Source organism: Bos grunniens, chromosome 11 (genome assembly GCF_055505025.1).
Source record: "Bos grunniens cultivar Pamir isolate PY7600 chromosome 11, Bosgru_T2T1.0, whole genome shotgun sequence".
Taxonomy (NCBI): Eukaryota; Metazoa; Chordata; class Mammalia; order Artiodactyla; family Bovidae; genus Bos; species Bos grunniens.
Window position 1 is genome coordinate 58,658,887 of NC_141175.1, and position 15,862 is coordinate 58,674,748.

Sequence of the window (15,862 nt, forward strand, 5' to 3'; positions counted from 1 at the left end):
GTTGCAGAGCGCGGCTCTAGAGCACAGGCTTGAGAGTTGTGCTTCATGGGCTTAGTTGCTCCACAGCATATGCAACCTTCCCAGAGCAGGGATAGAACCCACGTCTCCTACATCGGGACATTGGGAGGTGGATTCTTTACCACTGAGTCACCAGGGAAGCCTCATTCTTCTTTCTTTTTTTTTTTTTTTTTTTCATGTTTTGGCTGCACCATGCAGCCTGTGGGATCTTAGTCCCCCAACCAGGGATTGAACCCACTCCCCCTGCGTTAGAAGCATGGACTGTCAGGGAAGTCCCTGTCTTTCATATTTTAGTGTTAAAATAACACTTGCAATCTGACTGCTCCTTTAAGGACAAACCATAAAAAAAAAAAAAAAACCTCAGGGTTTCATTACCATATGATGCCTTTTTCTGCTTATAAAAGGCTGTATCCAAATTGCTTATCTATAGAAAAAATGTGTAATTTGAAAACAGTGAAACATGGTTAAGTAAGTAAAGTGACTGAAAATGAACTTGAAAGGTAAAACAACTTACAGGCAGAAATAATAATTTTTTTAAATGGCCTACAGTGATAAAATTACTCTGAGGAAACCAATCCACTTAAAGCCAGAGACAAACTTAGTAAGCAGAGGAGTATAATTAGAAATTTAAAAATTGGAAGTGAACAAAAGCAGAAAGATGCAATACAGTTCCTGAATTCACAACGGTTATAGGCACAGTTAGCCAAAATGTCCAGTGACACATTTGAAATAGGAAACCTACCTGTGGCACATAATCGCTACATTAAATAAAAAGGCAGTGATTGGAAATATTTATTCACGTGGTCAACAAATAGCAAATATTTATTGAGATGCTACTGTGTGTCCAGACTGTTTTAGGCCCTGAGGCTACAACCGCCAACAAAACAGACCACATCCCTGGCCCTGTGGAGCTGATGTTCCGACCACAAATGAGTGAACAATCAAAAGATGATTTCTGGAACTTCCCTGGCAGTCCAGTGGTTAGGACTCTGCACTTTCACCTCTGAGGTTGCAGGTTCTATCCTTGCTTGGGGAACTAAGATCCTACAAGCTGTGAGGTGTGGCCAAAAAAAAAAAAAAAAAGGTGATTCCTGAATGTGATAAACACAGCCACTTTGTCACACTGACCAAATCACCTCAATCGGACTCCACACATCAGACCTGCTGAAAGGGACCTGGGAGGGATCTTGTCTAGTCATTTTTAAAGTTTACGGTAGTAAGACTTTTTGATGCTTTTGAACTGTAGTGTTGGAGAAGACTCTTCAGAGTCCCTTGGATAGCCAGGAGGTCAAACCAGTCAATCCTAAAGGACATAAACCCTGAATATTCATTGAAAGGACTGATGCTGAAGCTCCAATACTTTGGCCACCTGATGTGAAGAGCCAACTCATTGGAAAAGACCTTGATGCTGGGCAAGATTGAGGGCAAGAGAAGGAGTGACAGAGGATGAGATAGTTGGATGGTACCATCGACTCAATGGACATGAGTTTGAACAAACTCCAGGAGACAGTGAAGGACAGGGAGGCCTGGCGTGCTGCAGACCAGAGTTGCAAAGAGTCAAACATGACTGAGCAACTGAACAACAATGTTAGTGAGAGGCAGAACCTGTATTTAAAGGGCATCTTCCTTGTTGAGGGACCATGTAGGGGGCTCCTCAGGACCACGAAACCCTTACCCAGCCACACCCAGAGCCTTGGCTGCAGTGGAAACAACCACTCACAAAAAGTCCAGAGCTGGATGGGATGCAAGCTGTATTTCTCACCTGGAGCAGGATGTGGCCAGGGGTTACGTAAGAAGGAGTCTGTGGTGTGGTTGTCACAGTGGAGAGTAACCCCAACCCTCTCCTATGTATTTGCAATTATGCTTGCATGTGTACATGTGTACACACACCTATACACACACCTTGCCTCTTCTGAAGGGATGGCATAGGTAGATTTGTCTTCTATCTTTAAGCCACAGCTGATGGGTCCATGGTAAGAAATCTGACTGAGGCTGGACCAATTGCCTGCCTTCACTGGGCATTTGGGGTGGGGACGTTGAGAGACTGGGTCGATGGTGAGACAGGCAGTAAAGAAGCAGGGCCTGGATGTGGCCGAATGATGTGGTTGGCAGGGCACCTGGAGGGAAGGGACATAGATTGCCCCTTGAGGTTTGCAAGCTTTCCTGAGACTTTCCTCCAGCCTCCCTGAAATGCCCTTTCATTGTTGTTTAGCCGCTAAGTCATGTCAGACTCTTTGGGACCCAATGGACTTTAGCCCATCAGACTTCTCCATGGGATTCTTCCATGGGATTTCCCAGGCAAGAATACTAGAGTGGGTTGCCATTTCCTCCTCCAGGGGATCTTCCCAACCCAAGGATCAAACTCATGTCTCCTGCATTGGTGGGCAGATTCTTTACCACTGAACCACAGGGAAGCCCCTTGGGTAGCCTTGAATAATGGAAAGATTGGAATGAGTTTCTTCTCCTCTCAATGCACTCACAATCACACAATCAAAAGAAAATGCTGGGTAAATAAAACCATACACATTTCTTGACTGCAGGATTTTTCAGGGCTTTTAATATGTCCATATATACTGTGAATTTCTCCAGGGGATCTTCCTGACCCAGGGATCGAACCTGGGTCTCCTGCATTGCAGGCAGACTCTTTATCAGCTGAGACACCAGGGAAGCCCATACAGTGACTTCCAAGATGGGGCCAAGGTCTGTGATGTTTCCAAGACTCATGGGATATGCCTCACCTGGCTCATTCTCTGCAGAACAACCCTCTGGGGAATGCTTATCCACGTGCATGGACTTGTACTTGCCATACAGGTGAAGGAATTAAATCATAGACAGGGAGTGTCAGCTTCCCAAGGTCACACAGCTGGTTATTTGCAGAAAAGGTCTTGGCACCTAAGACTTCCCATTGTTTCTCCCGCCACGCCCCAGTTGACATAAGGCTTCCTTGGATGGATGATGTTATGTGTGGGATTCCTGGTCCAAGGTGGGTGGTGGAAGGCAGGTCCAGTATAGACGCGAGGGAAAGGGTGGGGTTGAGAACTGAAGGTCAGGCCTTGGGCTGGTGGTAGCCATGGCTTCCGTGGAGTCTGAGAGCCCAGCAATGGCTTGGGGCAGAGCCCGGCTGGGCAGCCGCGCCTTGACAGAGCAGCCAGTGGGCCGGCTCCAGCTGCCCCAGCCTCGCGCGCCTTTTCTGACCGCAGGCAGACTGAGCAAGGGAGGAACTCAGGGCCAGTCCTCGGCCGGCCCGCCCAGGCAGCCAGCGCCGGGATGACGCGGCTGTAAATCACCACGTGGACCACAGACCCAGTGCCATCCCCACGGGTTTCCTTTCCGCTTCTTAATCCTCCTCTTCAGACTCAGTAACAAAAAGCAGATTCCTGCTGGGGCCAGCACACACCATGGGCTCGGAGAATGTGAGCCCGAACTCACCACATCAAGATGCTCCCTCCTCTCACTTTTCCTTTTACCCCTGTCTTAGCCTCTATTAGCCGGAGGACACTCCCTCCTCCTGGCGGAGGTCCCTCACCCTCCCTGGACCCCGCTTCCAGCCTTGCCCCAGCCTCTACCTTGGCCGCCTGCCCATCGGCCGCCCAGGCCTGAGGCTCACCGGGGCCTGTGGTTAGCAGCCCCTCCAGCCTCGTGGTTTGGCTCCAGCCTGGCTCCCCAAGCCTCCCTTTCAGCAGGAGTTGCCTTCGTGTGTTAGGATAAACAGCACTGATCAGGGTTCAAATGCTGGTGCCGCCAACTCGTAGGTAGCACTTACCTCTGAGATGGGGGATGTGAGAAGGTTCCCTGGCACGTCGGAGGTGCCTGACAGCTGTTCTGTTCCAAAAATAAGTGCTTAGCTGTTTGTTCAGGGTTGTTTCAAGAAGCAAGAGAGAGGTATTTGGCACTGCTTTGCTAGGGGTTTGCGTGCCCAGTTAAGGGATGGTTGTTCTCCTGAGTGTTCTTAGGTGGACTTGGAGCCCCGAAGAGCCTCCCCATCAGCTCTGATCTCCCTCCAAAGCTAAAGCCCTGGCAGCCCCTATGACCTCTCCCCATCTCCTATCCCTTCCTATAGCAAATCCTACCCTTTGGTCAGTTTTCTCATGAGCAACAGCAAGTTCAGTGGCCAGAGAGAAGTTTCTGAAGGTCAGGATTGCAAGGGACTGAAAGATGGTCTAAGCTAAGGGTTTTCCAATTTGCCCCAAAGCACCCGAGTTCTCAGAGTCTTCACCAGGCTCCACGTTGGAAGCAATACTGTAGACTCTGGGTCCCCTTCTCTCTGTGTCCCGCACCCTCTCCTGATTCAAATAGACCAGAACCATGCTCATCTGTTTTCTACATTAGAATTTCAAGGTCAGAATTCACTTATTTCCACTAGATGAAGACACTGTCATTTTATAGATAAGAACACTGAGGCCTAGCTGGTGGGGGGATGGGCTGCACCTAGAGTCGGCCTCCTGGCTGCTGGTGTAGTATCTTGTCTGAAGGATGTGGGGAGAAGGAGGTGAGGATGCCGTTCCTGTGAGCAGGGGCAGGGCTGACTCTAACATTCCTTGGAGGTGTGACCTGGGGATTGTAGGTCACACCTGGGTATCAGGACCAAGGGTCCCTGAGCTCCTTCTACCTGCTACACCCCCTCCCATCCCCCAAACCTACTAAATCAGCATGTGTGCTGAGTCAATTCAATCTTGTCTTACGCTCTGTGACCCCATGGACTGTAGCCCACCAAGCTCCTCTGTCCATGGCATTCTCTAGGCAAGAATACTGGAGTGGGTTGCCATGCCCTCCTCCAGGGGATCTTCCCGACCCAGGGATCAAACCTATGTCTCCTGTGTCTCCTGCATTGGCAGGTGGGTTCTTTACCACTGGCGCCACCTGGGAAGGCCAGCTCAATCAGCAGTGGTTCTAAAATGCAGTGGGGGTGGGGTGGGGAGTAAGGGGACACTGTGGGCTCTGGTGGCAGCCAGTCCTGGGTCCAAATGGTGGCTCCATCCCTTACTGAACCCTTCAAGATGCAGCCCCTGCCTGAGCCATATGGGTCCTTCCTGGAGCAGCCGTGAGGGTAAGTAAGAGCAGGTGCCGCGGGCGCTGGCACCTGGTGCAGGCTGGCCTTCTGGAGTTAGGACCAGTGTGTGTGTGGGGGGGTGCTTCTGACCATTGGTTGCTTCTTTTCTTTTTTTTAAAATTTGTTTATTTGGCTGTGCCAGGTCTCGGTTGCAGCACGTGGGACCTTTAGTTGTGGCATGTGGTATCCAGTTCCCTGATCAGGGATGGAACCTGGGCCCCTTGCACTGGGAGCAAGGAGTCTCAGCCACTGGACCACCAGGACATCCCCGTTGGTTGTTTCTTTTTGTTTGTTGAGGTATAGTTGATTTAAAATACTATATTATTTTCAGTTGTATAATATAGTGAATCAAAAATTTTATAGATTATATTCCATTTAAAGTTATTATAAAATATTGGTTATATTTCCTGCACCATACAATATATCCTTTTAGCTTAGCTATTTTACTTTTTGTTTGTTTCTTAGCTTTTTTTTTTTGTATTGGAGTGTGTTTGATGTGGGAGCTTCCCTGGTGGCTCAGCTGGTGAAGAATCTGCCTGCAGTGCAAGAGACTGCCTCCTGTGTTAGTTTCAGGTGTGCAGCAAAGTGATTAATTATACATATACATATACCTATTCTTTTTCAGATTCATTTTCCATATAGGTTATTACAAAGTACTGAGTAGAGTTCCCTGTGCTATACAGTAGGTCCTTGTTGATTATCTGTTTTATATATGGTGCATATATGTTAATCCTATCCTCCTAATTTATCCCTTTCCTCCCATTGGCTGATTCCTTCAGGAGTGACCAGCCATGGGCTCGCCTGAGGATGCTGCTGTGGGCCCTCCTTCCAAGTCAAGCTTGAGGAGAAGGTGAGCTTGCCAAGTCCAGCCTCGTCTTCCTCTCTAAGATGCCACCGGATGCTCAGACCACCTCCTCTCAGGACAAGAGCTAGCCTGCCTCCCTAACACCCTCTCCCACACCCCCACCCCCAGCCACTCTACGGTGACTTTGCACTTTGCTCTCTGCCCGGTGGGGTGGGGAGAGCAAAGTCTTCGCCTTGCCCGGGCCTGAGGCCCACCGTCCTTCTGGCTGCAGAAATTCATTGCCAAAGATTCAACAGGGACACTGAACAAACTGGGGGTGAGAGGACCCCATGGTGAAAAGCCACACTGTGGCTCTGTGACCTTTGCTCCTCGTGTTGCCCGGGTCCCATCTCAGGCCAAAGACAAGTCAACATTTCCACTAGGAACTCATGGAAGAGATGGATGTTTGGTGACTTCAGACATGATCCGGAGCTGTCTTTCTCCACTTGGCCCTGAGCTGGCTGGACCCAAGATACATCTTCTAGGGGCTGTGAGAGGGAGGCTGGGGGTGCCTGTGGGGAGTGGGATCTGAGATCCCAGCCCCTCTCTCCCTCCCACTGGATGCCCAGGCCTCTGACCTTGATTTTCCATGTTCCCTGGGCCCAGGCTCCTTCTTGGGCCCTCAGCATCATGAGAAGTGAGTATGTAGGGGGAGCAGCACCCATACCCCAGCCCCGGGACTTGCCTCGAGGTGACCTGCCCCCAGCTGGCCTGGCCAGCCACTCCTTGCCAGGGGCCCGCCCTCCTGACAGGACACACGAGAGGGTGCCCTGCCTGGAGGCCAGTGGTCTGTGACGGTTGTGCAGGGGGGCAGAGGAGAGGAAGGGACCAGGGGAATGGGCCAGTAACGTGGGGAGGAAGGCATGTTCAAAGCCAAGGCCTGTTCTTTCCTTGTGCTCACAAGGCCAAAGCTGTTCACATCTGTGCTCAACCATCTGCTTCAAATTGAAGTAAAAGCCCCAATGTGTAAAGAAAACACTTGCTTGTGTTGATGGACTCTGTGGGTGACCAGGACTTTGGCCGGTCAGTCAGGGGGAGGAAAGAGGTTGAGAGTGCTTCAGAAATGAACAGTGTGTGAATGAATGTGTGTGTGTGTGTGTGTGTGTGTGTGTGTGTGTGACGGGGTGGGGTGGGACCTTCGCCATGGCCTTGGCCTAGACTAGTGACCAGGAGGCCAGGTCAGGAACACGTGAGGAGCTTTCTCTGCTTGTACCGTATTTACTCCATACCGTGAGTTTATAAGGTGGGGACTGAATTTTTTATCCTGTTGTACAGATGAGGAACCTGAATACAGAAGGAGAAGGGCAGGTCAGTGACAAAGCCAGGTCTCACACGGTGGCCTCACTCCAAAGCCTGTGCTGTTAACACCTTTCCAGCCCTATAAGCCAGTTCCGGCTCAAGGTCTTGGCATGGCTTTGTCCCATCTGTGCGCTGCAGTGGGCCTTGAATGGGACAGAATAGCCCAGCAGGGGTGGTTGGGTTGTGGTTTAGTTGCTCAGACGTTTCCAATTCTTGTGACCCCATGGGCTCTAGCTCACCAGGCTCCTCTCTCCATGGAATTGCTCCTCTCTCTCTTGCTCCTCTCTCCAGGCAAGAATACTAGAGTGGGTTGCCATTTCCTTCTCCAGGGGAACTTCCCGACCTAGGGATCAAACCCTGGTCTCCTGTGCTGCAGGTGGTCTCCTGCATTGCAGGTGGATTGGATTGTTTACAAACTGAGTCACCAGGGAAGCCCTCCTGGGGATGGGGGAGGGGTAATAAGAAAAGAACTCTGAAAGGAATGTCAGTGTGGAGGGCTGTAGGAGGGGCAGAGGTCTTGAAGGATGAATAGGAGTTTTCTGAGCAGAGGAACGGAAGAAGAACTTTCTATGCAGAGAAGTCTTCAGCCCTCAAAAGAGATTAGAATCACCTAAGGAGGTTATTAAATATTGACATAAAGTGTTAATGCCAAAGTTCCATCTTCAGAAATTCTGCTATATTGGTCTGGGCACTTGGAACTTTTAAAAGCTCCCCAAGTGATTCCAATGTGTAGGTATGGTTGAGAGTTACTGGATTAAGTGGGGTTAGATCACTGACAAAAAAAGTGATTTAAAATCACTGATGTGAAATACAGGCTGTGCTAAAAATGTGGACGTGTGTGTGTGTGTAAATATACAAGCAAATAATTGTGATACCATCAGATGACTGTATGAATGTATACACACATATGAGTGACAAGAAGTTCCATGTTTTTCTTTTCTAGCTTCTCTCCCAATACAGCAGCTTTGATTCTTTTGCATGCACGCGCGCGCACACACACACACACACACACACTCCTTCTTGAACGCACATGCATGCCCAGATATCCACCGTGTACATCCCCAGGGAAGAAAAATCCATTTCCCATGGATTCACATTTCATTGGCAGCCTTCTCAACAGTTTGTGTAAATAACCGTGCAAAAAGACCCTCACCAAAATAAAAGTGATAAAGAGCCGCCTTCCTGGAGCCTTGAGAGCACTTGTCCGTTTCAGCTGAGAGTGTGGTCACAGGGCCCCTGCAGATTCGTTTACACACATACCCTCCATGCTCCGTTGTTTGCTCTGGGTCCTGGCTCCACACACTGGGGGTGGCTCAGTCACGGCGGGCGTGTATCCATGTAGGAGGCCATGTGTGTACACACCATGTCCATGTGTGTACCTCTGGTTCATGCTTGGTTCCTGCAGCACGCGTGCTTCTTGCTCTCCAAAGGGCAAAACCACAAAGAAGAGCTCTGGAAGTCGGAGATCCCCCCAAGCTCAAGGCTGAGCGTCAGCAGGCTCTTCAAAAACAACATGCACACAGGCTGCATGCTCCTTCTTGGTTCCGACCTCAGATGGTCCCAGAAGAGAGGTGTAAATTCTGGGGAAGGGTTCCACAAGTCCCTGGGCCACTTTCTGGGGTCATAGCATGGCCAGGGCCCCTGTGGATTCCATCTCCCCACACCGTCCTTCCTCCCATCCCCATGGCCCACCACGTGGTCCTGGACCTCCCCAAATCCCCTCCACTTCATCATGTCCCATTTCTTTTCCTGATTAACCCTCCCACTCGTCTCCCCTTCCTCACAAGTCAGTGAGATACAAGAGCTAGTAGGTCCCAGGGGCAGGGAACTGGGTAGCAGAGCTATGAGCAGGGACTGCCTAGGGAGCAAAGGTGCAGACAGGGCTCCTTTGTGCCCAAGATACGGGGCAGAGAGTTGGGTACTACTAACTGGGCTGAGCTGGGGCTATACTGGGGCTTCCCTGGTGCCTCAGACAGTAAAGAATCTGCCTCCAATGCGAGAGACCTGGATTTGATTCCTGGGTCAGGAAGATCCCTGGAGAATGGAATGGCAACCCACTCTGGCAATTTTGCCCAGAGAATCCCATGGACAGAGGAGCCTGGCAGGATATACTCCATGGGGTCAGAAAGAGTGACTTTGTGTCCACTTAGTCAGACACAACTGAGTGGCTAACACACAACAACACAAGGGCTGTACTGGGTGGGGGGGGTCAGTCGGGGGGCCCACTAGGGAGCTAGAGTAGGGGTTACACTTGCCTCCCACCTTCCACTTGGCTTCCTGAGCTACAAAGTGGCTATTGCCAAGCAGCCCAAGTGACAAATAACCTAGCCCTCTCAAAGCAAGACTCTGACATCTCCAAGTGTGTCTTTCAGCAGATTCATGTAGCCTTCTGACTCTCTGCCACCTACACAGATGCTTGCTGTTTTCAGGCTCCAGGAGGACAGGGAGGCTGGAGGGGGCCCCACTGAGCGAGGTGGGGAGGGGAGGGAGCGGCTGGCTTTGCCCTTTGCCCCAAGGATTGGGGCAAACTTCTCACAGTCTCCTCTGGTCTCCTGGACCGCAGACAAGCTGTGTCTGCCTCCCTGAAGCCAGGGACCCCAAGGAACCTGGCTTAATAAATAACGACTTTGTTTTGCAACTATTTGGGCATATGTCTAATCTCCACATGGCACTGTGAATTCCTAGAGGGCAGAGATTAGGTCAATCACGTCTCCAAATCCTTGAAAAGGCTTTGTACAATGTATATATTGGTTTCTTTGTTGAATGAATGGATAAAATATGAAAAATATGGTAATTCACGCATTTATTTTCCTCCTTCCACAAATAACTACCAAGCAGCTAATTTGTTAAGACCCAAGAGAACAGGGCACAGGCCTTTACCAAGGACTCAAAGAAGCTCAGGAAGCTTCCCTGGTGGCTCAGATGGTAAAGAATCTGCTGCAGTAGAGGAGACCCTGGTTCAATCCCTAGGTTGGCCCTGGAGAAGGATATGGCAACACACTCCACTATTCTTGCCTGGGAAATTCCATGGACAGAGGAGGCTGGCGGGCTACAGTCCATGCAGTAGCAAAGAGCAGGACTCGACTGAGCTACTAACACTTTCACTTCTAAACAGGCTCAAAGGGAGAAGCTCCAGAGCAGAGGGGAGCCCAGACTTGAGGCTTTTTACTCTTTCTGTGGCTGAGCGTTTGCACACTCCTACAAAGAGGAGAGCTTCATTGCACATGTGCCTGGCCCTCAGGAGGTGCTGAATAAACGTTTATCAAGGTGTGTGGATGAATGAATGAATGAACCCCCCACACACACCCCTCCTCAGATATCACTAATCAACTGTGGCTCTTCGTCTGGTGGGGCGGTCTGAAGCTGTCCAAGTTCAAGACAGTGCTCCAGGCAGTCACTATTAACCAATTGGAGAGATGTGCTTTCTTGGTCATCCCAGTCTTAGGGCCATTCTGGAGTGAACTGTGGGTGGGAACCCCTCAGGCCAGGCTCCTGGGGTACCATTGGGATGACATGATGGAGGACATGTTAGAAGGTCACCTTGGTTATGTCCACGGGGCTATGTGGCCACTCCACGACTGGCCTCCTCTCTCTGATCTGTTCTTTGCTGACCCTTACTCCACTACTGCTAACTGGAGGTGTGTTGCTGAAGTTCCTCCCCTGGTCCCGTCACCTCTAGGCAAAGTCCAGTCTCCTTAGTGGCCCACAGGACTTGTCACAGATGGTCCCATCCCCTCCTCCAGTGACTCCAGTGTCTCCCTAGACTCAGTGACACATAGTTTGGTCATCTGGGAACATGGCTGAATCCCGTCCCCAGGTGTTAACAGCCCCTCTTTCTTAGCCATGCCTCAGTGCCCTTTCTTCTGGCTGCCCCCAAAACACGATTCTTTCTGGACGCTGCTGTTTACTGCTCTGGAAACTGTTCCTTTTTGTTTGTTTTGGCCGTACCTCGCAGCATGCAGGACCTTAGTTCCCCAACCACGGATTGAACTCATGCTTCCTGAAGCGGAAATGCAGTTTTAACCACTAAACAGCTGGGGAAGTCCCAGAGACAGTTCTTTTTAAATCTAACTTTCTTCTGTATCTAATCCATCAAGACCCCTGATTCCCCAGAAGGAAGTCTAATTCTCTCAACTCCAGAACCTGGGCAGACAGAGAGGCCCTGCTTAACCCAACAGCAATGGCCTGGGTTCATGTCCCCCCATCCTAAGGCTCATCTTTCCTGTTCATATGTAAATCAGAACATTGCTTTGCTCCATCTATATTAAGAAGCCCATTATTGCTCCAGATCTCTGAGGATTCTCAAAGGGCTTACATCCCCATGGTTATCTCTTGAGAGCTGAGAGTTATCTTGGTTACTTGCCCAGTTGTGTCTGACTCTTTGTGACCCCCATGGATTGTAGCCTGCCAGGCTCCTCTGTCTGTGGAATTCTCCAGGCAAGAATACTGGAGTGGGTAGCCATGTCCTTCTCCAGGGGATCGTCCCAGAGATCGAACCCAGGTCTCCTGCATTGCAGGCAGATTCTTCACTAACTGAGCCACTAGGGAAACTCATGTTTCTGTCTCTCCAATCTAATTATCTCTCTCTCAATCACTTCCTATGGCTGATCCCTTCTCTCTATACTGCTTCAGTTTAGGGAACACAGGCACTTTCCCTTGATCTCCCCAAAACATCACTCACACAAGGCAGTTGTGTATAGAGGAATTATTAATATTTTTCTCTCTCCTGATGATTTTTTAAAAAATGTTTACACTCCCAGAAAACCAAACAAGACCTTGCCTATTTCTCCCCAATTTCTTTAGCTGATTGCATGTATTTTTGACAGGTTCATCATGTTTCCAGCAGTTATAAATATTTTCCCCTCTGGCTTCTCTCTCTGACACCACATTTCTGCTCTGTGACTCACTGAAGTTGTCCCACAGCTGGGGCTTGAATCCAGTCTTTTTTCTTCAATTTAACATCTCCCTACCCGACCCCAGGTCACCACCAAATCCCAGCCTGAAAACAGGAGACTATAAAATACGATGCCCAGTGGAAAGGTCATAAGCAAATACGACAGCTGGCCGGGCCTCTCACCCACACTCAGCTGAGCAGGCATCCAGGTCTTGACTCTGGGAGAAGAGATGCAGGGCCTAGACCAGCCACATTCCTCTCCCTAGGCTCTCCTATAACCGAGGCTTGTCCAGAGGCAGCTGACTGGCAACACCATGGGGAGGAGGGGACAGGACAGAGCCTGCCCCTGCCCCAAGAGGCAAGTGGAGCCCTGAGTTTAGCCGGGTGCCAAGGCTATACCCCAAACCACCTTCAAAGACATCTGGTCCACAGACAACATGCGTTCCTCCTCTGGGATTTCATTTCCACAACCAGAAGTTTCTAGAATTTTCCTCTTGCATGCACACATATGTATGCAACTCACACCCCCCTCCCTTTTTTTTTTTTAATTTTAAGTAAAGAACTCAAAATCCTTCCAAGTCCCAGGAAATAAATCACCATTTTTGGAGAAAATAGAAGAAAGTTTGGTACACAGTGGGATAGCTATGCTGACCTTTATTTTCTAAATAAAAATCAGGGTAAAGGGTTTAACAAAAACTTTAGTGCCTCTTCCAGGTATGAGAGGCAGCCAAGGAAGTCAAATGCTGTAATTTGGGGTCAGCCCCAAGATGAACAGGACTAGGATTTTTAAGAACAAAGAGTTCAGTGATCCTCTCCACTGGGAACTGTAGCTAATATTTCCCCATCATAAAGGCTCTGAAAAGTCCTGCGAGGTCCCATTAAAAAAAAAAATTTTTTTTCTTTTTTTTTTGCTCTGCTGAGTCTTTGGTGCTGTGCAGGCTTTTGCAATGAGTAGGGGCTACTCTTCAGTTGCACATGGGCGTCTCATTGTGGTAGCTTCTCCTGTTGGGAGCACGGGTTCTAGGGCACGCAGGCTTCAGTAGTTTCGGCATGTGGGCTCAGTAGTTGTAGCTCCCAGGCTCAATAGTTGTGGCCCATTGGCTTAGTTGCTCTGTGGCACGTGCGATCTTCCTGGACCAATGATCAAACATGTGTCTCTGTTGGCAGGTGGATTCTTTACCACTGAGCCACCAGGGAGTCCTAAATTTATTTTTATTGAATGAAATATTCTTTAAATTCTATAGCACATTACAATTTTCAGAAGTTTTACATACATGATTTCATATAATCCCATACGAACCCTTTAAAAATAATTTAATTAAATTTTTATTTAAAAATAAATAAAAATTTAAATTTAAAAGGTTTTTAACTTAAAAATTTAATCCCACACCCCTATATTGCCCTTCTATTTATTTGTTTTTTTTTTCTTTTTTGTCCCCTGCATTTAAATTTGAGAACTCAGTGTCTCCCAAACTTGTTTGAGCAGTACATTAAAAAAAAATTTTATTGCCATAAAATATGTATAACATAATATTTATCATTTAAATCATTTGAAGTGCCCTAAATAAGATATGATGCTGTGAAACCGTAACCACTAACTGTATTGCAGATTTTTTCATCATCTCTAAGAAAAACTCTGTACCCATTAAATAATAACTTCCCTCTTCCCACCTCCTCTGACCCCCACCCCTTGCAACCTCTATCCTACTTTCTATCTCTATAAATTTGCCTATTCCTCATTTAAGTGGAATACAATATTTGTCCTTTCTGGTTGGGCTTATTTCAATAAACATAAATTTTCAAAGTCTGTCCATATTGGGACTTCGTTAGTAGTCCAATGGCTGAGACTCTGCGCTCCCAATGCAGGGGACCCAGGTTTGATCACTGATTAAGGAATTAGATCCTGCATGCCACAATGAAGATCAAAGATCCTACATGCTACAACTAAGACCTGGTGCAGTCAAATAAATAAAAATAAATATTAAAAACCAGATCTATCCATGTTGAGCATGTTCCTATTTATGGCTATATAATGTTCCACTATACATGTGTGCTACATTTCGTTTCTCCGTTCATCTGCTGATAGACTGCATTTATTCTTTATTTCATGCCCCTCTCACAGGATGAGCTTCCCCCTGCTCTGCCCCCAGTGGCTCAGTGGTAAAGAATCTGCCTGCAATGCAGGAGACACAGGAGATGCAGGTTTGATCCCTGGATCGGGAAGATCCCCTGGAAAAGGAAATGGCAACCCACTCCAGTATTCTTGCCTGGGAAATCCCATGGACAGAGGAGCCTGGCGGGCTACTGTCCATGGGTTCACAAAGCACTGGACACGACTGAGCACTCACACATGCATCTCACTGGACACCACCGGCAGGCCGAGGGCCATGGAACACAGTTTGGAGACTGCTGGTATCAGGGCCACTAGAACGTTCGGCTTTGGGATGAGCTAGGATTTGCTTACCCATGTGGTTGCCCCAGGCACTGCCAGAGGGTCTCTGACCAGCTGAGTCTCCAAACTGAAGGCAGAGGCTACAGCCATGAGAGGACTTAGGAGAGGGGGCTCAGCCGTCAGCTCTCAGGGGGTTACACACTGGAGAGCCTTGTTCTCCAGCCCTCACAGGACAGTGGAGGGGGTGCTGTGGGGACCTGCTGGGATGACTGACAGCTCCGTGCTGGTGACATCTGTCAGGGCGGCCTCCCTTGGCTTTGATGACAGGACTGGATGGGAGCCAAGCTTGAGGGGAGCAGTTGCCTGAGAGGCCCCAGCCCCCTTTTGGCAGCCTCATAGGTGCACCCTGTCCTGCTCCTCAGGGAGCTTGGACGGACTGTTCCGAACCACTGCCCCTCTCGTCAGCACTTCCCACAGGCAGACCCGCTGGGCTCAACCCCCCTTTCCAGTGGGCTTTCTCCTGCGCTCTCCTCTCCCAGGCACAGGGATGTGGGAAAAGCAAGTGAGGAACTGCCCAGAACCAAGTGCCCTGTAACTGAGGGAGAACATGGCCCTCTGGGAACCCAGAGGCCTGGGGTCCAGCTTGGCCAGACCCTCAGCTCCCTGAGTGACCCGTCTTGAGTACAAGTAGACAGTGGCTCTGTGACCTCCAAGGTTGCTCGCAGCCCATTTCCAACCTGGGCCCCAAACTGCCTGCATGCCTGAATTCAAGGCTCAGATTACAGCCCACATGGGCTTTCCCACCACATGGAGCCTGAGGTCTTGCCTCCTTCTTGCTAGAAAAGCTTTATTTCTCCTCCTGAGGGATTCTTTTGAACCAGGGAATAACTGGAAGAAGCCGATAGCTTCCACAGTCATTAATCAAAACAAACACCAACAGAGCATCTTTAGAGAAATTACAAATAAATGAGTGGCTGTCCTTTTGATCTGAGTAGAGGTCACCTCCCCTGACTTTTGACCTGCCCCTCAGCGAAAGGTCCTTTCACCTTTATCCAGATTCCACATGCCTTGCCTTGGGCCTGTTGGGACACCTCCTTGTCCCCTCGTGGCTCTGTGGCTTGTCCCTCCAACCATCTTGCTGGCTCGACTGTGGGCTACTGGAAGGCAGAGAATAGGTCTGTCTGTCACCACATTGCAGGACAGTCCTAGGCCCTGAGGCCTCAATGTACAGCCTGGGTTGGGAGGGCTCCTTGGGGTCTCTTTGCCCTGGTGAGAAGCTACCAGGTGAGCCCCAAGGGCCCTGCCCATTCCACTCCAGCCCAGGATGTCTGGCAGAGCCCCACAGAGATGCAGGCCAGGGAGGAA

At 49.4% G+C, this 15,862-nt stretch overlaps 1 protein-coding gene across 3 annotated transcripts in view; it reads left to right on the plus strand.

The window, feature by feature from the left end:
* The window catches only part of ATOH8 (atonal bHLH transcription factor 8), a 42,356-nt gene extending 35,468 nt beyond the window's left edge, over positions 1 to 6,888 (plus strand). For 2 of the 3 annotated variants that reach the window (XR_015136783.1, XM_086326547.1), the window contains one exon: positions 5,848 to 6,888. Coding sequence is in view for 1 of the 3 variants with exons in the window: in XM_086326547.1 (XP_086182673.1) it covers positions 5,848 to 5,853 (6 nt within the window). In the remaining 2 variants the exon portion in view is untranslated. Of the gene's footprint in view, positions 1 to 5,210; positions 5,366 to 5,847 lie in introns of all 3 variants that reach the window. The other variant, XR_015136782.1, reaches the window with a different exon arrangement.
* Positions 6,889 to 15,862: the final 8,974 nt, after the last annotated feature.